The sequence below is a fragment of the Opisthocomus hoazin genome, chromosome 1, assembly GCF_030867145.1.
Source record: "Opisthocomus hoazin isolate bOpiHoa1 chromosome 1, bOpiHoa1.hap1, whole genome shotgun sequence".
Lineage (NCBI taxonomy): Eukaryota > Metazoa > Chordata > Aves > Opisthocomiformes > Opisthocomidae > Opisthocomus > Opisthocomus hoazin.
In genome coordinates, this window is record NC_134414.1 from 155,153,417 (window position 1) to 155,178,954 (window position 25,538).

Sequence of the window (25,538 nt, forward strand, 5' to 3'; positions counted from 1 at the left end):
TCCTCCACCTCCAAAAGAAAGTAACAATTTTTTTTCTTTCCCTTCAGAAATGCCAACTTTAATATTAACAGAACATTATGTGCAGTGACCGGACAACCATTCTGTTCTTGGAAGATAAACGTCTAGGCAAAATATCAACACTTTGTTCTTCTTAAAAAGGTGAATTTAACTCAAAGACAAGAAAAATCCCCACCATGCTATTAAAAATGTGGAGTTCCAAGTGAATGAGAAGAGAGCTGGAAGAAACTGTCAGACCACTGGTCAAATTAGCCTCTGATGCAAATTAAGTTCTAAAGAGATCTCATAATGGTAGATTAAAAAAAAAAATTTCTTTGTGCATTTACGAGCAAAAGAGCGAGTTTGATAGGCCACTGTCCAACATAAGATCATTTTCATAGCGATTCTGATTCATACACCATTAGCAGTGCTTATTAAATACAGTAACAGGACTGTTCTCTTTATCTACTGGCATTTTAATTGCACAGTTTTATTTTTAGAAAGTAAACATCATAGGTGTGTTCACTTCTTTAATAAATTATCTATTAAAGTCTAAAGGCATCATAAATAGGACTCCTGTTCTATCCCCACAACTAGCAAAAAACACATGCCCGAGATTGCTCTCCTATGTGAAGTAAAACACGTGTAAGCGGTTGCAGACTTGGGAACTGCATTTATAAGCTTCCTGCATGTATGAGGATGTAAAATCTTTTTCTTGAATCAATCTAAAAGTTGAGCCTAACTCTAACAGACAACGTCTCTTTAAAGACCCTGCTCTAGCAAAATCAGCAAGTTTGAAGTGCTGGGGAGTCTCGACCTGGACTTAAACCATGCCAGGAAACCAAGAAAAATAACAAAGAGGACTGGCCACCCACTATGCGTTATTCGTGGTATCGAACCATATGACACATTACTACATGATACCTTGTACAGGTCTTAAAAAAAAAAAAAGAAAATTATTAACATGTAGAATACTAACCAAGATTATGAGCAAATTTCTCTAATTATTTTTGATGGCATACTGTGGATGTTGTTTCATTTAAACCAAAATTTCCACTGAAGTGCTTATATTTTCCCTAGAAAAGCTGAATGACCTTTTTTTCTATAAGTCTGTGGAAAGGGTATCAGACTCTTTTTTTCCCCTTGGATCATTTATATTTTGTATCTGGCTAATAATGGGTCATGGTGGTCATGGTTCTTTGGCAAAAGACAGAGATCAACAAGTAAACTTACATTCAGTATTTTTACTTGCATATCCACATTAATATACAGCAAGAGTTTTAGCATCCACATTTTTGGGCATTACCATTTACTTTTATTTATTTTTTTTATATCTATGAAGGCATCTTGCCTCTTCTCATTAACTTGTTACGGTCCCTTCCATATCACATGTGATGTATGTCTGGAGGATGGAAGAAGGGGAAAGCCCTTGATGTCTTCTGGTAAAAATCTTGTAACTTATCCTTTCTACACCGGTAATATTCCCTAAAATCCTCACTGAAAATTGAAGTAAATAATTGGCAAACCTGATTAATATCTGCCCTTTTCTGGCCAAAGCCTAGCAGCAGGTTATGAGATAAAGACTCCTTTCTCCTCCTGCCTCTGATGTACAGTGAAGCCAGAAACAGCCCCTGAGCAGCTGTTGCCAGGTAGGATGACCAGAAATCACAGAATCACAGAATGGCAGGGGTTGGAAGGGACCTCTGTGGGTCACCCAGTCCACCCCTCTGCTGAAGCAGGGTCACCCAGAGCAGGCTGTAGAGGACCTTGTCCAGGCGGGGCTGGAATATCTCCAGAGAAGGAGACTCCACAGCCTCCCTGGGCAGAAATACAACGGCCCAGCCCAAACCAGAGCTGCCCTGTGCAGCTGCCGAAGCAGCACACAGTATCAGAGCAAAGTAAACACACCACAGCCATTACATCAAAAGAAAAAGGCAGCAAACCCTGATTTTATTTTTTTCCCCACACCTTTACAGTCAACCAGTGGCGACCACCTTAAATCTTGAGATATTTCTGCAAGTTTTGATTCACATATGTTTACGCAGAATAGAAACCTGCCTCGTATGCATCTTGTTGACATTATTTGCTGGTAGGGTAGGGGACAGGAAAGAGCAAGGAAGGAAGGAAGGAAAGGGCTTACAGAACACTGTATTTAAAGGTTCACAGAAACATAGGCATTACTGTTCATTTCAAGCCTCATCCAAAGAAACCAGAAACCATTCTAATTAAACAGACATCAGCAAACTCCCATTTCCTTTGTGCTCCAAGTGGATATCAGTCCACATTATAAAACCACCACGCATGTGTCATAAATCAGCATCATCTTGGCAGGCTGTACTAGAAAGCCTCCAAATTGCAGGAGCACAAAAAAACACCCGAAACAGATACACACCCTGCCTAAAAGCAGTATCAGCACCGAGCACAGGGATTGTCACAATTTAAGGATATTAGCTCGGGTTAGTCTCTCTCCTAGAAGGAGCAAGATGATTTACAGTGACTCAAACAGTCACTGCTTGTGTCCCGGTACAGCAATCAGAAAATTTTTCCACGAGTATCATGAAAAGGACAGTTTTGATCATCAGTGCGATGAACACCAGACTGTTGGAAATCACCAGCTTTTTTGTCACTATTCCTAAGCCTGTTTTCAGTGCCATCCACGTCAACAGCATCAGACAGGTGAAGCTCACTAGGATCTGGTCTGTAGTTCCAACTGGACCTCAGCAAGCTGCCGCAGTAATACACTTTTATACCCACAGTCCACGATAAATAAAGTAATTCAGCTCAGCACAGCTTAAATCAGGCAGTCTCTGCAGAAGCAACAGGACTCAAATAGAGAATCAAGCCCAAGGCAGGAAAAAAACCCACTATCAAGAACCACTGGATTCAACCTCAGCAGGGCATTTAGACCAGAGTTAGGAAAAGGTTTTTAAATAAGAGGGGAGTGTAACAATCCTCCACAGGACTAACAAGGGATAAACACAGCAAGCTGGAGTTTACTGTATTTGGACACAAGATTCTACAACTACAGTTGCCTGTGGTATCAAGGGTCTAGTAATGATGATGCAGGCTCTCCTTGAGCTTTTATTTTCAGGTTGGAAGCCCCACTTATCCCTCCTTTCCCCTCCTCCATTAAGATAAGAAAATGTTCTATTTAGATTGTGTCCCCAGTCCTAAAGCTGCCCTTCTTCAGTGAATCTGAACTTGCTCTTCTCAAACCTCACTCCACTCCGGATGTTACGAAATGAGAAAAAGAAATAGAGGTATATGTAAAGTTTCCATATTAATATCAGAAGTGACAGCCAAGCTGTGTGCATGAACACAGATGCATCAGGCTGAAAACAACAGCAACACTGGTATTTACTCAGAGTAACAGTTACTGCTGTATCACATAAGTATAGTTTACTACACCAGCCATGCAGGGTACAGTTATGAAAAAACCAAGCCCTGCAGAAGAAGGACAGCACTGCACAGTCAGTTGTGCCCACACACACAGCAAAAGGTTCAAAGCATGGGAGTCTCCATACACGAGGCAAGAGTTCACCGCTGCAGAGAGGGGCAACACTACACACACAAGAGCTACAGAAAATTCAGCGTTTGCAAACTCAGGACAGTTCTTCAGCATGATTCACCTTAGTTCAGGTTTGGCTCTTCTCCTTCTGCAGACAGCTGAAAGAGGTGTAAGAGCTGGCTCACTATTTTGCAGTTTCTGAAAAAAAGCCAAAGAACAAAGACCTGAACCAAAGCCCACTCGAATTAGAGTCTTTCTACGGCCTTTAATGGATTTTGGACCAAACTGTGAGGACCAAGGGAACCTCCTCATGCACGGAAGGTGGCATCAAGTTGACATACTTGGAAGGGCGAAGTTTGCTTGGCTGTAATCCTTGCCGTGTTATGAAGACACGTACATCATTAAAAAGCTGTGGCAATATTCACTAAAACACAGCACGGACAGAGCAGTTGTAAAGTTAAAATCACAGTATAGGGCAGGACTGAAGTATTTTTGTACCTGGCAAATTACCATCATCCAGGAGCAAGAATGCCTAAGTCCTGTATATACCATGAAGTATGGTATATACCAAGTGGGCAACGGCCTGTTGTTAGAAAACCTAGTCCTTGCTTCCTAGTGTATATGTTTCTGGGAGATGCTCACAGTCACGTTTCAAAAGCACTCAGACTCACTTTCAAAAAAAAAAAAAAAAATCAACCCAAAAAACATCCACCACCTAATGAGCTAAAACACAATGGAACAAAAAAACCAAACAACCCCAAATGGTACCAACAGAACAAACCAATTACTTAAAACTTTCCTGTTTGGTGAAGTAGTAAAATGCTCTGAGCTATAATAATTAGGGGATAGCAAAACTCCAAAAAACACAGGATTTTCTTAAGCTATGGAAACATGAAACCAAAATCCCAGTACAAGTGCAAATAGCCGTTTACTTCCACCAGATAGTGTATCAACTGATTGTCAGGGCATACACTCTGCAAATGCTACAAAGACCATGAAAATCCCAATATTATTTTTACAGATTGGAAAAACACAAAGGCCAAAAACAACACCAATAACTCAAATAAAAAACTCATGCTTATGTTTACATAAAAGTTTGATGAGTATAATATATTCGTCACACTCCCACAATTATTCCCCGAAAATACTATAAATATTATTTTGACAATGTAATTATAGTTTTTACTTTAACAGTGGCAGCAAAGTACTGGCACCAAATGCCATACAAAAAGCCTAGACAGACAAAGCAAAGATCACACATGGAAACTGGCAGCTCTTAAGATCAGGGCTGTCCCTTATTTATACAGCTAAAAAAAGTCCGTTTAAATTAGCATCTGGTTTATTTAAGCTGTGAAACATAAGTAGTTTAATTATGTTAACAGTAAGCAAAAGGAAACCCCAAATACAAAAATAAATGGAGGTGAAGATTTTTAAATTCTCTTTTCCTCCAAGCAATTGAGGCATGCTCCTTTCATGCTGCTTTTTGGGAATGAGCCCCATGAACTGTGGGTCCGTTCAGGAACTGCTCTCTCCCACTTCCTCTGCCTTGAAAGAAAAGCTAATATGGATATGAACTTCAACTGACAAATGTCACCTATTAGCAGTCCATGATGTTTTGACTCTGTACAAGTAAAATGGTCCAAGCTTTATAACCACTTAGTCATTCCATGTAAATTAGCACGTAACACGACTCGCACGTAACACGACTCGCACAACAAATCTGCAGCATAATAATTTACAATATTTGCTCACAGAAAAAGCCCAAACCGAGCCAAGAACAACAAAAAAACCCAAACAAAAAACCCCCAACAAAACAGCTTGCCTCCTCCTCCAGAGATAAATATAGAGGGAACTGATGTGGCAAGAGAGGAAGGATTAACTTTCCTTCCTTAGTCCTGTTGGTTTAAATTTAGCAGCCATTGTTTTTGAGTCTCCGGGACACAATTTTAAAGTTACATCTTCTCCCACTGTAGACGCATTACAATCAAATCCATACAGCCGAGCCTGTGTGGAGACACTTGCTGCTCTGACAGCAAGAGACCCCTGTTTGTAGGCTATAAAACCTAGCAATGGTTTCCCAAACGCATTGGATGAGCTCTGGATCTTCGTTCCGTTCTGTCTGTCTAGTAAAAACTGATTTTCCATCACACTTTCCAGGCACATTTTGAAATATTTATTTTCATATATATATCACAAACTGGAAATGAAACCATTTGGTACAACATGATTACAGAAGTACAAAAAGCCATGAAAGCAGAATGCAAATTATTTTAAAGAATAAAAAAGAAACATGAAAGATGATGAACAGGAAATATAGGAGAAGCAGAAAAGATAGAGACAAACTCCTTTGGTCAGTATCGGCATTCCTTAAAGAATACTTAGGTTCCATACTTGATAACTCTGTTTCTATTTCCTGTTAATTTAAAATACATTGCTGAACAACCAGTCATTCCAAATGATAAGCACAGGGAAAAAAGAAAGTATCAAAAATAGGCCACAGACACACTCCCATGCCAGTGTGCAAGCCCTAAACGCCCTAGCTTTCAAACTAGCGGGTTCTGCAGAGGCACCCCTCAGAGGCATTCTGAAAATGTCTGAGTCTTTACGGCTAGCTCATTTTCCTATTGCCAAGATACAGGTTTTTCACCTGGATCAGAAGTAACAGTGTGCTGTTGCCGTTGCCTTGTAGGGGAAGAAAAGAAGAATGAAAGACAGACAGACAGACAGACAAACAGACAGATATTGACAAGAATCAAGAAATGGTTAAGGACACACTGCTGACCATTTAAAAAAATTATAAAGGAAAATCAATTTAGTGTGCTTTGGCAGGTTTGAGAATGTCAGCTTCCTCCGCTTTTCTACACCCTCAAAATTAGCCAGTCTTGGTTTTCCAGTGCAATTCCAATTGGCAAAAGGTTGAATGCAGAATTAGGAACGGATCAGAGCAAAGAAACATCTCATATTGAATTGAAAGGTTTCTTTCTCCTAGCTTCTCTTGAAGAAGTACAAATCACTTGAATCACATTAATTTTTGTTTTCTGGAATACTTTTGCAAACATAACAACTCAAGGGTCCCTGTTTTACTCAGATTCTTCTCCAGGAAAACAAAAACATTTGATTAAACCTCTCCTTTTCTGTAAACCCTTGAGAACAACTTTGAATTAACAGCTTTTTACAAGAGAGAAGCTATCCAGTACAGCTCCTGGGAACTTCTGATCTCCTCTTCCCTGTTTCTTTCAGGGATCTCTCGTAACAAAAAGTCAGCGTGACTGTCTGTACTACATGAGCTCCTACAGCTTACAATTCAGTGGCTTTGAATTCAAACACAGGACACCTTCACAAGTTTACAAAGAAATCAAGTATCCTTCTTTGCTCAATCGCATGATGTTCTCCTTCTGCAGACCTCATGAGAAAGATTTTTGTCTTGTTATTTCATCAAAGATTAAATGCTTCCATCCCATCCGGCTTTTGCAAAAAATAATATAACTGGAAGCTATATATAGCTTAGGTTCCTGACCTCTTATTTTTGTAGGACACACAACCTTATGCCTTTTTTTTTTTTCCAGTCTTTATGAAGCAGTGATGTTGTCTTTCTTTTTACAGAGTTCTGAACTCCAAGGTTACTTATCACCATTTATTCTGCAGAGTACTTCTCTTCAGCATTTACAAATTAAAAAGTAGTTTTCAGCACACTTTTTTCCTAGATCATGATTAACCTGCAAGGCAGAAATGGGTCAGGAGCAACTGTTTTTTCACTAACTAGAAGAAAATAAATGATAGCTGATCAGGTCCAAATCAGTTTGAGTACTTGAAGAACACTAACTGAAGCTGAACCCAAGCTTTTATTAACATTGCTAGCAGGCAGAGGAGGAAAAAAACCCACAACCCTGAAGGCATTTCAGATTCAGTGTGGTTGTATTTACCCAAACAGCACCACAGGCCTCTTCTCTTCTGCTCAAAGCAAGAAATATTTCTCTATACTTCCCTTGTAACTATGTGGCATTTAGAGCATTTTAAAAATGTTTAAAACAAGATATTTCATATTTTCCCACACACCCTCCCTCAAGAAAGGAGGTGTGAACAGGTGTCAGACAGAGGATATTCATGTTACTGAACATCCTACCAGAAAACGCTCAAGTTACCACAATAAGCACAGTATTAAAAAAAAAAGTACAGAGTCATCTTTCATCACTGCTTTTAAAGGAATGTTTTAAGTTCTGTTCTGAATAGGGTATCTGTGGCAGTCTAACTACACCTGAACACTTTACAGAAGATTGGATGCAAAGCCAAATTCCTGTTCAAGGATTCAAGCTTATCATCCACTCTAATTTACCCAACGTTTCTGGACCTCAGGACATTAAGAACAGCAAATGATCTAAACCTGTACAACAGCTAGCATATCTGATTTTGAGTGAGATCTCCAGGAGTACCCATGACATTAACATATGCTGTTAATATTCTCCCATTAATGCATTTTTATGCAGCTTACCCTTGTTGGCTAAAACCTGTAAAAAGTGAAGAGGCATGGCACCAACACAGCGTAACGATACCCGTGCTGCTTGGTTTATATCTCACTGGAGGATTGAGGCGAGCTGGCCCACTCAGTTCTGCTCAGAGAGGACAATCAGCTCATTCAGAGAGCTTGCACAACAAACTGCCCCGTGCAGGGCAGCTATCAGGCATTCAGTGCCTTTTCATCCTAGAGATGAGGAAAGTATTTTGGCAGATAAACAGTTTTTCAGCAATTATGTTGGAATTCCAAGCACATTCTTCAGCACCGGCAATATTCTGAAGCGGTGAAAGGTTTGAGAAGATCTATTTACAAACAAAAAGATTAAAGCTCCTTCTGTCCAGGATGGGCTGGGAATCAATGAAGGGATCAAATGGGACACAACTTACTGAGCATAAGCTTGCTTCAAAACCGGCATGCCTTTACTGCAGTTTATTAAGGAGAAACAAAGCTATCTGCTTTTTGCAGATTTCAGAGATAAATCCTAAATCCAGATCTCACACTCTGGAATTTAAAGATCCATCATCTTGACAAAACTCAGCGTACCTTCCCAAAGGTCTGCTAGATTCTGCTAGAAATCTTAGGATTTGCCATAGGAAAAGGGAAGAAAAAAAACCAACCACCCCAGAACCAAACCAAGACACATGATATGAAGTGAAGGAGATTTGCTACTTCGGCTTCTGACAAGGATATTTCCTATGTCTGCTGCAATCCCTAACATACTGAACTACTTCTTAGCTCTTGAGAGATCTGAGTCTGCTATAAGTTCAGTTAAAGTTCATCTGGCAGCTTCAGCAGCCTGCTCCTCTGGCAAGTGTTCTTGGTCTTTGTACCCACAGCAGGAGCAAAAAAAGAGCTTGCTATGATGAGGCTTTTTTTTTTTTTTAAATTAAAAAAAACTAAAACAAAAGATATGGGGAGAGGGTACTGTGAAAATTCCATATTCTGCAGAGACTTAATTTTTCTCCTAAGACTCGAAGTAAAAATTTGGGTATGTTATTAGCTATTTTTTGGAAGACTGCTCTCAAATCAGTTAATGAAGAAATGTAACAGACGATCTTCCAGGCAGCATTTCTGCATGAGCAGGTACAGTTCCTACATCTTCAATTCCTATTCAAATTAATTCTCAGCTGGGGAGAGGGGCGCAGTTTTTGTCATCATCTCTGTCTTCCCACCAGGAATATCCAAGCTCTGTAATCTGAAAGGTTAAGTACCTCCTTACACAATCCCCCACTTCCTAGACCTTCAGCATGCATAGTTTTAACAACACTGAGGTGAAGTCCAGTTTTCAGACACTGTCAAAGAAGTGTAGCACTTGAATTTTTCTCTACTTGACCGGGGAGTTCTGTCTCTTGCAGAGAGGAGGGAGGACTGCTGGAACAAGAAAACAGAGCACATTTACAAGTGTATGTGACTCATCCGACACAAATCAGTCTTGACACTGCCCCGAAGAAGGGCTACAAACTGTTGAACACTTGCTCAGCATCATTGTCCATCAGCCCCCTGCACTCATCTAGCTGTGGGCTTTCACTGCACAACTCCTTCCCTTCTCTAAGGATTACAGAATATGAATTGCTCGAGACAAATTACTGCTATGTATTGTAAGCAATTATGAGAAGAGAAACTAGGCTATGGAATGCAACTAAAACTAACCTGGGAAGTAAGAAAGGAGGAAGAGTGTGGACAAACAGCTACCTGTAGCAACACCATACAGGAAAGGCCTAAAAATGTTCTTTTAATATATGTATTAAAAAGAAAGAAGATTATTATTAGAGGGATGGCTGGCTTGCAGGTGGGGTTGGACAATCTTTATAAGCCATATGTACGAATTAACTAGTTATTTTTAAACCTATCTGAAGCCTTAAACAGCTATTCCAGGACAGATATACTGACTCACCTTCAGGTTTTCTGGCCCACTGCCTTAGTGGCATATCATGTATTCAAACAACAGCTTCTCCCACAGCTGGCTGGGACAAGTACATTACACGTGCAGACGAACTTCTCTGACTTTTTGCAGCATTAAAAAAAAAGGGGTATGATGAAAACTTGCAGTAGAGTTGTTTCAGTAAATATACTGAAGTGAGGAGCCAAATTAACCATGTATGTAACACCTGGGCCTAAGATAAACTATTAAAAAGGTGTTTCTCCTAGAAGAGAAGATTCAAAGGAGTCCAGCTTCAACTGAACGAATCTTGGCAACAGTTTTTAATCACACCACTTTGCACAGCACCTCCATCTTGTTGCTTTGATCACTAATACACTGCTAGAACAGGCAGTTCGCACCCTCCCTTAGAACCACCACATTGGTAACTGCAGTGGCCAGAGAATACATACTTCATTTCATTTCTGGTTTTATCCATTACAAATTGTACTACACTGAACCTTCCTACAAAAATTACCACACCACTCAGGGACTTACCAGTATTAACAGTTACCAATAGATACAAGAGTGGAAACGTGCCACTCCTCAGGTTAAAGTAAGTCTGCGTAGAGAATTTTCAATCTCTCTTCTTCATAAATGTCATAATGTCAGAACTTCAAATGTATTTAGCCTACAACAACTTGCTCTGGGAATTTGTCACAGGGACATGAACTGAAACATTAGTGTTGTTCACCGTGCAAAACAGCATTACCTTTTTATCCTTGTATTTTGTTGCTATGGAAGCAACATGAAGGTATTTAAAATACCTTAAGGCTACAAACAGGCACCAAGAGGGATCATCAAATCCATTTACAGGAGCAAAGGGAACATATAACCAAATGAACAACTTGAAATATTCCACTTAACACCTGATTATCTGCTAGAACAAAATACACATGCTACTCTAGCCTTGTGACTTGATTTCCTATATGAAATATGAGGAGGAAAATCACCAAGGAGAAATATAGTTAATAAACAGAGTAACATTTAGTAATTTCACACGTTTCTTTTATTTCAATAGTGCTATCCAAGTTTAATTTCGTGATTTGCCTCACCTTTGAAAGTATAACTAATAATCCACAGTTTAACATAACTCAACTTTTGAGGTATACCCTGCAGAAGGAGCTAGTGCTCTAGGTACTAGCTTAATTTTCACTTAGAACAAAGTTCATCAGATCACTCAGCAAGGAGTTAGCAACACTTGCTTGTCTCTAATTTTTTCTGTTGTACTAACATAAATGGAATACCTAAGCTATGCTCACCACATGTGTTTCCCACTGAGATCAATACTACATACAGTATCAAACAAACCATCTGTCCTGGGTCAAGACATCAAATTTTGGTTACAACTCAAACTCATTTGTTGAATGGCTGTGTAGAGTAACAGTCACAACACACTTTTTAATAAAATACTCTTAAAAACTTTCGGGCCAATGCCCCCCTTAATTTTCAATAGTGATAAAAAGAGAGTTTACAACATCCTCTCGCTAGGAAAAGAGTCTGAAGCAGTTAATCACGTTACTGCGTTCCACCCCCCTTTCTTTTTTGCTGAAGAACATTCCCTGCTGCTTCTTCAGACCCCAGCAGCAGGAGAACAGCACACGTGTGTATGATAACCCATCAAGGAGGGATCAGCAGCTACAAGGCTGAAGGGGAAACCTCAGGCCATGCACGGAAGCAACAAGGGGGCACATCCTGCTCGCTCTCCTGCAGATGCTGGGAGGCATCACGGAAGGGTGGTATTCTCCAGGTGGGAAGCCCACTTCCCCAGGACAGCCTTTCAAGCGTACTGCTGTCGGGAACTACAGCAGGGACGGTGTCAGGCTGGACAAAACCACCATTTTAGTTCTCATTGCTTCTCCTCTTGTCTCACTGGTCTACAAAGGGTTCACAACTGTGGGGCAGGACGTTCTTGCCCTCCACGCCTTCTCCTAGTCTTTCCTGTCCAACCCTGTGACACAGCTTGAGAGTCACTCCTGTGTGCTGTCGGTTCCTCCTCTTCCCAGCCATTGAGCAAGCTCTCTTTTCCCCCACCCACAGGGTTTAGCTGTGGTCCTCTCGCTTCGAAGGGCTGTGCTAGCATCAATGATCCTTCCCTGGAAGAAGGATTCCAGCAATGGGTGACGGAGGGAACGTGGCTTAAGCATAGTACTGTCACATGCCTGAAAAGCTCCATTTTGAGGCAAATATAGCAGCAAAAAGGAAAAACAGTATCCTGGACTTCACTGTTCTTTCCCAGCTTCACAAAGGTGTTTGAGGGTAAGTTACTGTATGACAGTAGTTTCACTCGCTTTCACAAAATGATAGAAAAGCAGCAACAGGAACCCAGTAAAAACCTCATCCAAGTAATGGGAGTAAAAACAAATAAAAGTGGCAAGAGAAACCAAATTTTCCCTACTCTCTGCAACCACAGACGGTAAAGACTAGGGTCCAACGTCCTGTATCAATCTCCACGTGCACACACAGGGAAATGCAGACTGTGAAGAGAATTACTGAAAATGCCTTAATATCCAGTGAAATTAGTCTGGTGGAAATCAGTAGCAATAACTTCCACTAAGGAGGAATGATACTATAGTTGGATTTTCTCGTCACTGCATTAAAAGATGAATTTTTTCTTTTCTTTTTAAGAAATGTGACCACTACTCAAATCATTATTTACTTCTTGGCAGACACTACCCTGACTGGCCAGCACCCACAGTACAGAAATGAAAACTTCAAAATAATTTAAAAAAAGTCACGGCCAAAATTTGTTTCCTGGAATCAGATAAATTATTTCAAGTCTCAGAGGAAAAAAAAAAAAAAAGACCATTTACACAGAATCACAGAATAGTAGGGGTTGGAAGGGACCTCTGTGGGTCATCTAGTCCAACCCTCCTGCCGAAGCAGGGTCACAGATCAAATAAAAAGACAGTAAAGCAGCAGAATGCATTTTGAATTTAGGTATTTGCTGTGCGTTTGCGTGGCAAGGTTTTGGTAGCAGGGGGGCTATAGGGGTGGCTTCTGGGAGAAGTTTCCCCCACGTCTGATAAACCCAGTGCCAGCTGGCTCTAAGATGGACCTGCTGCAGGCCAAGGCCAAGCCAACCAGCGACGGTGGTAGCACCTCTGTGATAACGTATTTAAGAAGGGGAAGAAAAAAAAAACCCATGGTGAAAGGGCAGTGCAGAGAGAGGAGTGAGATGGTGTGAAAGAAACAACTCTGCAGACACCAAGGTCAGTGAAGAAGGAGGGGGAGGAGGTGCTTGAGACGCTGGAGCAGAGACCCTTCCCTTGCAGCTCATGATGAAGACCATGGTGAGGGAGGCTGTCCCCCTGCAGCCCATGGAGGTCCACGGTGGAGGAGATCTCCACCTGCAGCTCGTGGAAGGGACCCCACGCCAGAGCAGGTGGATGCCCAGAGGAGGCTGTGACCCCATGGGGAGCCCTGTGCTGGAGCAGGCCAGGACCTGCGGACCCATGGAGAGAGGAGCCCACGCTGGAGCAGGTCTGCTGGCAGGGCTTGTGACCCTGTGGGGACCCACGCTGGAGCAGCCTGTTCCTGAAGGACTGCACCCCATGGAAGGGACCAACACTGGGGCAGTTTGTGAAGAGCTGCAGCCCGTGGGAAGGACTCACAGAGGAGAAGTTTGTGGAGAACTGTCTCCCATGAGAGGGACCTCAAGCTGGAGCAGGGGAAGTGTGAGGAGTCTTCCCCCTGAGGGACAAGGAGTGGCAGAGACAACGTGTGATGAACTGACCACAACCCCCATTCCCTGTCCCCCTGCGCCGCTCGGGGCGGGGAAGGGAGAGAAACGGGAGTGAAGTTGAGCCCGGGAAGAAGGGAGGGGTGGGGGGAAGGGGTTTTAAGATCTGGTTTTATTTCTCACTGTCCTACTCTGGTTTGATTGGTGATAAACTCCCTTTTCTCCCCAAGTTCAGTCTGTTCTGTCTGTGACGGTAATTGGTGAGTGATCTCTCCCCGTCCTTGTCTCGACCCTCGAGCCTTGCATCACGTTTCCTCTCCCCTGTCCAGCTGAGGAGGGCAGTGATACAGCAGTTTTGGTGGGCACCTGGCATTTATCCAGGCCAAACCAAAACAGTATTACAGGAACTTTTCCTTTTTGCAATTCAAATATCCTGGCTAATTTTAAAGAAGTTTCCACATATCTTTCCTTTAACACTCTACAGGGAACAGCTGAGGTAAAACACGACTGGACTACACCTGGGGTTGTGATTTTTTCAGCAGCATAAGAGAAGATCCCCAACTTATAACTGCAATTCAAGAAAAAATTAAACTTATTTCTGAAAAAAATGGATCAGTAAGGCAACATCATACCACCACAAGACTTGGCACATTAAAAAATATATACTGCAGGCTACATATTTTACAAAAACCACCGCCTTACCAGTCAATAACAATTCTTCTTTGATTTGTATTCCATGAAGCAATTTGATCAAATTGACAGATGTAGAGATGAGACCCAAGTTCCTATTATGAAATTGGAAAAAGAAAAAAAAAAAAAATCACTTCAGGTGAAATCCACTCAAATAAAGTGAAAAGGCTTTTCACTGAGGTTAACAGCAAGTATTTAACATCTTCAGAAACTCTGAAATAAAAAGCAGTTTCTCCCACTTCACTGTGCCTGACTATCAATAGCCACATTACTACCATCAGAAGCAGAAGGAACGGGCTCACTGCATCAGCCTGCACATTAACAATTTTGGACACAGTTCCTTCAGAGCTAAGTACCCTTGCCTCTTTTTTTGCTGTTCTTCTAAATCAGATCTTAAAACTTAGCAGGTTATTCCTGTAATTTAAACAGCTTTATTTGTCTAGATGACTTTGCTTTGTTTGAAGTTCAGGTGTTCAGGGAAAGTGTCAATATATATTACTTAATAAACTTTGAGGATTTTAATTACCAACAAAGTGATTAGTGACAGCCATGAAATGAACAAGTCCAGTTCAAAGGGAAACACACAAACTTTCAGAGGGAAGCAAGGAAGGTCAAGTAATCATTTATCCTTTCTCCAGTGAGAAGAACCATAGGTAGAATCTTAAAATGGTTTGGGTTGGAAGGGACCTTTAAAGATTACCCAGTCCAACTCCCCTGCCGTGGGCAGGAACACCTTCCCCTAGAACCAGGCAGCAGAAGACCCAGCCAACCTGACCTTAAGCACTTCCAGACATGGAAAAATAATGGCGACACTGAAGATAAACCAGTGAGGTAAAGCCATTTGGAATCAAAACCACCAAAACAATTCTACAGCGAAAGATCCTCAGTCCTGGAAGCAGACAACATCCATGCCAGGATGTGCAAGCAACAGGAGTGAAAAATGAAAGTCAAAGAATACAGTATAAGCAGGTGACGTTTTCAGCTTTTAACTCTTCTGTACTTTAGTAGTCAAGCCTTTTGAGAAGAGATCAGCCAAGACAGAGTGGCTGAAAATTCAGAACATGGCAATACCATCTCTACCAAACCTCCACATCCATGCACGAGTTACTTAAATATCATATCATCACATATGAATGCTGTATAATTGTCTTCTGCAGAATAATTGTCTTTTGCAGATGTTTTCTAGACAAACATAGACTCCTTCTCATTAAGTTCTAGCACAGAAGAGAAACCAAAGATACATTGTTAACTATATAATACACACATGCACACTGGTACACATACAATCTATTAAAATCAAAGCTTTTTCCATTCCTTCAGACCCCAAATTTCTTCACAGCACACAAAGCAGAAAAACTGACCGTGGAAGGAACAAAGGTTCATATTCCCCAATAGTTTAAAATCTGTTACACAATCCATGTGTTTACAATCTTTGCATTCTTTCCTAGAAACAGTTTTGATTTTGATCAAACATTTTGTAGTTTGGGGTTTTTTTTTTGAATATCTGAATGTTGCACACTTCAAACCAACATCAAAGGCACATAATTTTCCTCCCATTCATAACTTTTGATCACTCAGGATATTTAATTCCTAAACAAGTTGTGCATTTGCAACTGTTTAAAACCTACACAAACATGTGGCTAATATATGCACCCAGTGTGGTATTAAAAGGTGCATAAATTGTTCTGCTGCTGCAAAGCCAAAACAGTATCCAGTGAGTGCCCCAGAGTCCTTCACTGTTACAAACTTGGTCAGAACTTTCTCTATACACCGGCCTTCCTCCTCCTGAAGGCCAAAGAAAGTACAATTACTAACATCCAGCTTCCTAAATGAGCAAGGCTATGCTAACTGCCTAGTGAGGGCAAGTACGAAGCACACGTACAACCAGCGCAAAGCACGTGTTTGTTCAGAAGCAGGTTGGGTATCTGAATCCCACTAGGAAGTACAATCTAGTTTTTACTTTCTAACAGAATTCAGATATCCACAACTCGATCGTCTTTGTCATGCTACTGAAAATGGCAATCCTACCAGCTCACAGCCATGCAACTGTATTCCTCCTGTACTGCAAACATGAATAACTATGCAGCTACACCAAGTTATTATATGGAATCCAGTCTAGGTGAACATCCAACCAGCAAAAACTCATAAACTAGCATATAGATTTTCTGTCAGATCACTTCCTTGACCCACAACATGCTCACTAGTGCTAGCATTGCCCGGAACAAAAAGGTAAGAGCCTGAACTTAGATTTACCTTATTCTAAAACTAATGTCTTCTATGAAAAGTCCTGCAACCTTTGTGGCATTTAGAAAAATCTGCCGCAGCACAGAATTTGCGACTTTGTCCCATGTGAAAATTATATTTAGGTCAATAAGCCAAATTTGACAAGTTCCAAGAAGCCAAATTTTAAGATCGTACTCCACAACAATTCTTTGTGATCTAACAACTTGTACAAGCAACTCATACTAAGGACACAAACACTTTGTTCTATTATTCAGCAGTGCCTCAAACTCTGACCTACAAATAGGTCAGCTATTTTTGTTACTTGCATACTTCATTTCAAGTGATTGCATCAAGCAGGAAATACCAGTTAATAAATCAACTAACACTGCAGTGTAAAATAAGAATCTCAATATAAAACCACAGAAACATCAGAAGGTTGTATTTTTGTATGGATTAAAATGGATCATAACTATACCTCATGACATGTTGATTCTTGGCACACTCAACACAGGCATTCCTCAGACATCTGAAACACTCCGCTATGAGCAGCAGGCAGGTGTCTAGATCTACCAGTTCACTGGAGTCCTTGGAGGCCTGCTCAATTTTACTTGAGGTGCTCATCAGGATTTCCAGGAGATCCCGAAATATGCTTTCTTCTGCCATTTCTCTGAAATAAAGAAATAAATAAATAAATTTGTAGTGAACAAAAAAAGCACTGCTACCAAAAAGCCTCATACTATGACAACTACACTTCTTACTGTAAGCCTGAAGATATCTCTGCAACCATCTTTAACTATCCGTAGCATACAAGGTCTTTCAAGTAGAAAAAGCAAAATATGTCCACAGAATCATCCCACCAGCCTTTTCAGCAAAGGGGCTGTGAGTGAGTTGTATTGCTTTAGTATTCCTCACAGCTTTTCAACAGCTATTTGGAATCTTCATTAAAAAAAGAAGTCTCTCTAATGCATGTAGCTAGCATGTTACACATGACAATGCATGTTTTTTTAAGAATTAGGAATTGATTAAACTAATGAACACGGTTTAGATGTTCAGCACTACATTCTTCATAAGTAGGTATCAGAAGCTCCATTATAAAACTGTCTGCCACAAATTTCACCAGAGGGAGAAAGAGAAGCTGCGAAGAAAGCCGGTGGCTGCACTAGCATCATCCTGAAGCGTGTGAATCAAAGACAAGGGAGAAAGTCACAGAATATCACAGAATATCACAGAATAGCAGGGGTTGGAAGGGACCTCTGTGGGTCATCTAGTCCAACCCTCCTGCTGAAGCAGGGTCACCCAGAGCAGGCTGCACAGGACCTTGTCCAGGCAGGTCTTGAATATCTCCAGAGAAGGAGACTCCACAGCCTCCCTGGGCAGCCTGGGCCAGGGCTCCGTCACCCTCAGAGGGAAGAAGTTCTTCCTCATGTTCAGCTGGAGCTTCCTCTGCTTCAGTTTGTGCCCGTTGCCCCTTGTCCTGTCACTGGGCACCACTGAAAAGAGCTTGGCCCCATCCTCCTGACACCCACCCTTCAGATATTTGTAAGCATTTATAAGGTCCCCTTGCAGCCTTCTCTTCTCCAGGCTGAACAAGCCCAGTTCCCTCAACCTCTCTTCGTAGGGGAGATGCTCCAGTCCCCTCCTCATCCTCGCAGCCCTCCGCTGGACTCTCTCCAGTAGCTCTTCATCTTTCTTGAACTGGGGAGCCCAGAACTGGACACAGCACTGCAGATGGGGCCTCACCAGGGCAGTGTAGAGGGGAAGGAGAACCTCCCTCGTCCTGCTGGCCACACTCTTCTTGATGCACCCCAGGATCCCATTGGCTTTCTTGGCAGCCAGGGCACACTGCTGGCTCATGGTTAACCTGTCGTCCACCAGGACGCCCAGGTCCCTCTCCGCAGAGCTGCTCTCCAGCAGGTCCACCCCCAGCCTGTACTGGTGCATGAGGTTGTTCCTCCCCAGGTGCAGGACCCTGCCCTTGCCCTTGTTGAACCTCATCAGGTTCCTCTCTGCCCAGCTTTCCAGCCTACTGTATACTTCAGCAGACAACTACCCCAACACAAAAAATACCACTTCTCAGAGTATCAAGACCTAGGAAAACAACTCTACAAACCCATAAGAACATCGACAGACACTGCACGAGCACCGATCCGAGGGCTGACGCTGCTGTACCACGCAGATTCCCCAGGACTGAGACGCACATCTGCAGACCATCTGTCACACCGATACGCACGGCGTTTCCGAGCCGCAGCTGTTCACATACTCTCTCCCCTGATTTTATGTTCAGAAAGGAGATGAGGGCAACACATTACAAACATTACTTGCTCAGTTTTGATACTACATGCTGGTGAAAAGAAGCCACACCAAAGAGTGTTTATGGCACTGCTACAGTAAAGTTCAATAAATTTGCTCATCCAGTACTTCTGATCACGGTCAAAAAAGGGAAATCCAGATGCAGCTTTCTTGAACATTAAACAGAGTTGTTGTGTACATAAGATCAAACAGGAAAGTTAGGATCTGAGACACAAGGTTGACAAATACCTCCTAAACTATAAACAGAAGAAAGTGAGATGAAATAGAAAATAATACTAAACAAAATATGTTCACCAGAAAATTCTTCCTAAAGGAGAATTTAAAAGTTTCTTGATCAAACATTAGCAGATGACATAGTATTTCTCCCTCAAATGTCTAAACACTTGCACAATTAGAAATTCTACCTACTCTTTATCATAAGTGGTCACACATCCATAAACCAAACCATAGAACCATCTAGGTTGGAACAGACCATGAAGATCTTTGAGTCCAACCACTAACCTAGTGCTGCCAACTCCATCACTAGACCACGTCCCTAGGCACCACGTCTACACGTCCTACCTGTAACACCGTTCCACATGGCTGAAGACTATCACGTTTCCCACCTCTGCTCCTGCCATGTTCTCCTCCCTAGACTAAACAAAACCAATTCTCTCAGCCTTTACTCACAGTTCATGTTTTCTAAGCCTCTTATCGCTCTTGTTGCTCCAGGAGTGACACTTTCATGTTCATCTACATCTTACTGACAGAGCAGTACATCCAATACTGAGGTCTGTTAGGCTGCGGAGTGGACTTACAAAGGAAGAGCACTTGCACTGGAAGAAACAGAATGCACACAAATACCACTAAATTACTACAATGTTAGACTTCAGATCTCCGGGAAATATGTATTTTACCCTACAACCTCACAGCTGATCAAGACCAATACACTTACACCATCTCCAGCTACACTAAAACATTAAAAAACCCCCACCACAGCAGCAATGAGTATTACCCGCGGGAGCAGGAGGGGGTGTGTGAAGCTAAATTTTACAGTGGTCTAGTACTGAGGGGAAAACACTAAAGCAGCACAACAAACATCAAAAGCAGAGCTGGCCCTCAGCCATAAGGAAAACAGTGGAACTTCTATAACCAGAAAGCAGGACTGAAATTTGTTTTTAAGACATATGACAAGATATTGATGGCACTTGAACCTTCGACTAACAGGAAGCGGTGCAGCTCCCGCCGCTGATGTACCACAGCGCACGTGGTAAACGCACCCGCACACAAGTTCTTCTGAACATCAGAACAGCTATGGTGGGGTAAAGGAGCGCCCAGCCAGGCCCTGTCCCAAACACACAAACGCCTTGTTTTCTCTCTTGAGTTAAGGTGCCATACAGAACCATGAGCTGTCAGACAGCCGAGTTTTCAAACACTGAAATTATTTTAAAATAGGAAATCTCTCAATCCAGCTGCAGTTTCTTTCATATCTATAATCTAACACATGGCCTATGGCTATGTGCTGGATTATCACGTGAAACCGGTCATTTCCTGACCCAACTTCAAAATACAGGAACCAGTGGTCAGTGCAAGACAGGCACCACTGTACAACATTCAATTACCTGAAGCTGGTAAAACAGAAATGAAAAAAGCTGCAAGTACTTTAGTGCGTGTTCTTGCGACTCTACTGTTAAAATGACACCTTAAAGTCATTCTGATCCTGGAAAGGTTTCTACTCTTGTTACAGACCTACGCAGCAGAGCAGTAGTTTTAGTCAGATAACGGATCACAAACATACCAGGCTGTTGTGACAACTTTTCTCTCCATACTAGATTGAAAGTAAAAAAACCTAAGAGTGTAGATGTTTCCAGTCAAATACGCAGATGAAACTCCTCCCTGTCCTAACAGAGAAAATGCAATGTACACAAGAAATTGCCTTGTCCTCATTGCAAATGTGGAAGCAGAGGTGGATTTTTACACGTCAGCAAAGAGACAGACCTCGAAACCTCTCTTGCACACTGTGAATGAAAATGAATGTGCTCAAGCCTGATGTTTCTGCCCACAACTCTCTTCCTAGGACAGAAAAGAAAAACCTAACCAAACAAGCAAAAGTTATTTGAAACGAACAAGGAATGGCTTAAAGGCTGGTAAAGCAGGATTCTCATCAGAGAAAATTTAAATGTGACCCTTGTACTTAAGTATTTATATATCATTGCGATTTGAGTGTGTGCTACAAAGGAATTTTAATTAAAATCATCCTTCTGCACAAAAACCTAAACTCTCAAATCAGTGAGGAGAGCAGGAAGTGTCTCGCTAACATTAAGAATTCAGTCAAAAGTGATCTCAGGTAGCTGTTCCACAGCAATGCTTAAAACCATTTCTTAAAAAATAATCTTCTTTCCAGTGGCACGTCAAGGATTCACACACAGACAGAAATAGCAGCTACAAGTATTTAAAATGTATTTTTGAAAAGGAAAAAATGAAAAAAGGAAAATGTTTTCCTTGCATAACCTCTCCCTTAATCTTTAAATATTAATTTATATAATTAGCAAGGAGCCTGTTTAGGAGCTTTTAGGTGAAAAAATACCTTCTGTTGTAAATAGACCCTGGCATACATTCAGAACTGCTCTGTGGATATTTCAAAACCGTCTGTTTCCCATGTTTTGTTGCTTAATCAGGATCTTCACAGTTTGCTGCTGCCACCTGTCCTTGATTTCAGCATCAAGTATTCTGTGGGAATACAAGAGGAAGCAGAAGCAAAGTATACAACAGCCCAGCCCTCAGACAAGGAAGATGCAGAATTTCTTGCTAAGTCATAATGAGTTAGTATTCATGTATCCATGCCAAAAGGAAGATTACTGTCACTCCTTGTAAGATCTAAGTGCTTGATTGTTAAAAACAGAAACTGTACTAGAGACCATCCTAGTGAACACAGAGTTAAAAACACTAATGCACCCCTGTTCAAAAGACTAGGGATCCAAAAATCATGAGACTAGTCACAAAATATAAGAACAACGCAGAAGATTGCAATTCTGTATTTCCACTCTATGTTTTAGGTAGTTCTACCATTCCATTCCTGTAAGCGGAGTCCCTAAAAAGCCTTTAAAGAATTTATTTCACAATGTTCCTAGTAATAAAGCCACGTTCTTCCTTTTGTAGACTAGTAAGGGAAGCATAAAGAAATCGGGTCATCAGCTCAAAAGCACTGGAAGTCTCAAGTAAAGCACACAGCTGAATTCAAGTCTCCTAAATTCCAGAGCATGGTCCCATAGTCGGGGCATTATTTTCCTCACCTTATTTGCTTCTGAATTACAGCCCACTAGAACACACATTTTTAAGTCATTTTGTTTCCACAAGCACTGAACAATCACATAACAACAACAGAATTGTCACTGAATATCACAACATTGATTACCAAACATCCATTGGGTTGTGTCTTCTGGTTCAACAAGCACCAACAACAGTCCTTTCCACAGCTGGCAAATTTATTGCCAAAGTTGCTATCAGATCCGTTGTGTCACATTCTATAGGACGTAAGCTGACGCTACAGCCTTGTCCTTCCGGAAGGGCAGCTACAGTGTCCTTCTTCCAGCCCACCTGCACCCACAAAGCTTGGCTATTTTGGGGGAATATCTGCTTCTCTGTCAAACACAACGGCAGAGGTTTCAGACAGGAAGGCAGGAAACAGAGAAAGCACCAGCACCTAAGCCCAGAATCTGCACAGGTCCTCCTCTCTTCCTAGAGAAATCGGGATGAACAGCAGAAGGTCTCCTGTACACATGAAGATCACAAGAGAGTATTTGTAAGAACGTCTTTCCCCCACCTCTGACTTTTAAAGGTGGATTTAATTAACAAAAATAATATTGGAAATTTAAAAACAAAAAACCACCACCACAATTTTACACTCAGTTAAAAGGTTTGTCTTCTTCTTTCTTAGGTGTCACAACATTCAAACAGCTGCTGTTAGGAGGAGCGAGCACAAGCTCCACACCAACCTACCCTGCCTCCCACCTCACAGCAAGAGCAGAAACCCTTCTGTAAGCCCAGCCACCCAGCTGAACCCCTGCCTGCCCAGCCTCTGCCAAAGCCAGCAGCGTTGTGCAGCACTGCAGAGGTTCCCCCCAACCTCACCCGAACAGCAACGCTCCACACTGGCCCCCTGCTTTCTCCAGTAACCCCCATGCTTTCTCTCCCTACCTTCAAGCTACTAAGGGGCCTCGCAGTGATAAAGGGGATTGTAAGAAACGTGAAACTATAACAAAAAAGCCTTAATATCTTCTAGTTTTTAGTAGTCTTTAGTACTGTAACTTGTATTTCTGCATGCAGAGTGATCTAACGATGTAACTGTTACACTAACCCCTGTTTTCTCATTAAGGAATGTAGCGGAAGGACATGGGCACAAGTCGTTAGACAAAACAATTAAGTGAAACAAAAGTGGTCCTGGTTCTCAGCAAATAATTGAGATAATTGTGGGATAAAAGAGACTTCTAAATAATTCTACTCCAGACAGCTCAGCCTGGGGAGGGCAAATGCACCAAGCTCCAGAGATAAGGAGGCACCAAGAGAGCAACAAGACCAGAGCCAGACAACCTGAAGGACACGATGGACGTGATCCTAGAACTGAGTTTGCACAGAAACAAACATCAATCAGCAACACCGTGATGAAGAGGATGGGCCTTCATCTTGGGACCCCTGAAGACCACCCAGGGATGCTAACAGACATGAGTGAAAGATATTTACATCTGCTAATTAGTTCTTAGAAATATAATGAATATTTACATATGTGATTGTATTTAACCTGAAGTAACAGGGTGTCTGGTGTGCACGTTTGGAGGAGAAATGCGCCCAGTGCCACAATAAGGAATTCCTGCTGAACAGTGTACATTGTACTGTTAGGTTTTTCCTACTGGATCTTCAAATCAGCAGCTTCCCTCCCACCGCAGCCCACCCTGCTGCACGGCACGTGCTCTCAGCCACCACGGCCTGCGACATCCATCACCCTCGTCCCAAGGCCTTGCCCTCAGGTAGGCACCAAGCTGCCTCCCAGGCCTCGTCCCAAGGCCTTGCCCTCTGATGGGCACCAAACCATCTCCCAGGCCTCGTCCCAAGGCCTTGCTCTCAGGCGGGCACCAAACCATCTCCCAGGCCTTGTCCCAAGGCCTTGCCCTCTGATGGGCACCAAACCATCTCCCAGGCCTCGTCCCAAGGCCTTGCTCTCAGGCGGGCACCAAACCATCTCCCAGGCCTCGTCCCAAGGCCTTGCCCTCCAGTGGGCATCAAAGCATCTCCCAGGCCTCGTCCCAAGGCCTTGCCCTCAGGCGGGCACCAAACCATCTCCCAGGCCTTGTCCCAAGGCCTTGCCCTCCAATGGGCACCAAACCATCTCCCAGGCCTCATCCCAAGGCCTTGCCCTCCTATGGGCACCAAACCATCTCCCAGGCCTCGTCCCAAGGCCTTGCCCTCAGGCGGGCACCAAACCATCTCCCAGGCCTCGTCCTCAGGTGGGCACCAAACCATCTCCTAGGCCTCCTCCCAAGGCCTTGCCCTCCAATGGGCACCAAACCATCTCCCAGGCCTCGTCCCAAGGCCTTGCCCTCAGGCGGGCACCAAACCGTCTCCCAGGCCTTGCCCTCAGGCGGGCACCAAACCATCTCCCAGGCCTCCTCCCAAGGCCTTGCCCTCAGGTGGACACCAAGCTGCCTCCCAGGCCTCGTCCCAAGGCCTTGCCCTCCGATGGGCACCAAACCATCTCCCAGGCCTCGTCCCAAGGCCTTGCCCTCAGGCGGGCACCAAACCATCTCCCAGGCCTCGTCCCAAGGCCTTGCCCTCCAGTGGGCACCAAACCATCTCCCAGGCCTCGTCCCAAGGCCTTGCCCTCCAATGGGCACCAAACCATCTCCCAGGCCTCGTCCCAAGGCCTTGCCCTCCAATGGGCACCAAACCATCTCCCAGGCCTCGTCCCAAGGCCTTGCTCTCAGGCAGGCACCAAACCATCTCCCAGGCCTCGTCCCAAGGCCTTGCCCTCCAATGGGCACCAAACCATCTCCCAGGCCTCGTCCCAAGGCCTTGCCCTCCGGCGGGCACCAAACCGAGGGGAGAAGGGACAGGTCACCCCCACCCGAACAGCCCCGGGGGGGGGGGCAGAGATTTCACCGCAGGGACGGCGGCACCCGGCCGCTCCTCTGTGGACGCTGAGGGCCCCTCACGTAGCGGGGCCCCCCGCCCGCAGCCGGCAACCCGGAGGCAGGAGCCGCAGCCGAGCCCTGCCCACCGCCACACGGCCCACCCACGCCCGCCGGCCCCGCCGCTTCCCGCGGCCGGAGCTCCCTCCCCCCGAGCTCACGTGGCCGCGGGCGGCCCCTCCTCCCCGCTACCTGGGCTGCGCCTCCCGGAGCAGGCCCGACAGCGCCCGCACGCTCTCCAGGCGGGCCTCCGGCGCGGCCGCCGCGCCGGGCCCCAGCCGCGCCGCCATAGCCTGCGCCGCCGCGGCTCCGCCCCCCGCCGCGGACCGGCTCCGCCCCCCGCCGCGGACCGGCTCCGCCCCCCGCCGCGGCTTAGCTCCGCCCTCCCCCGCGGCACAGCCCCGCCCCCCGCCGCGGCACAGCCCCGCCCCTCGCCGCGGACCGGCTCCGCCCCCCTCCCTGGCTTAGCTCCGCCCTCCCCCGCGGCACAGCCCCGCCCCTCGCCGCGGCCCAGCCGCGCCCACCGCCGCGCGGAA

The 25,538-nt window shown here is 43.8% G+C and overlaps 1 protein-coding gene across 10 annotated transcripts in view; it reads right to left on the reverse strand.

The window, feature by feature from the left end:
* ATXN10 (ataxin 10) overlaps positions 1–25,294 on the reverse strand; it is a 113,419-nt gene extending 88,125 nt beyond the window's left edge. The window contains exons 1-6 of one of the 10 annotated variants that reach the window (XM_075442575.1): positions 23,619–25,066; positions 22,524–22,591; positions 21,408–21,550; positions 18,642–19,656; positions 17,007–17,198; positions 14,321–14,403 (exon numbers count right to left, since the gene is read on the reverse strand). In XM_075442575.1, the coding sequence (XP_075298690.1) occupies positions 14,321–14,403; positions 17,007–17,198; positions 18,642–18,742 (376 nt within the window). In that variant the 5' untranslated portion in view covers positions 18,743–19,656; positions 21,408–21,550; positions 22,524–22,591; positions 23,619–25,066. The other 9 variants (XM_075442582.1, XM_075442610.1, XM_075442589.1 and 6 more) reach the window with 9 other exon arrangements.
* Between the last annotated feature and the right edge of the window lie 244 nt (positions 25,295–25,538).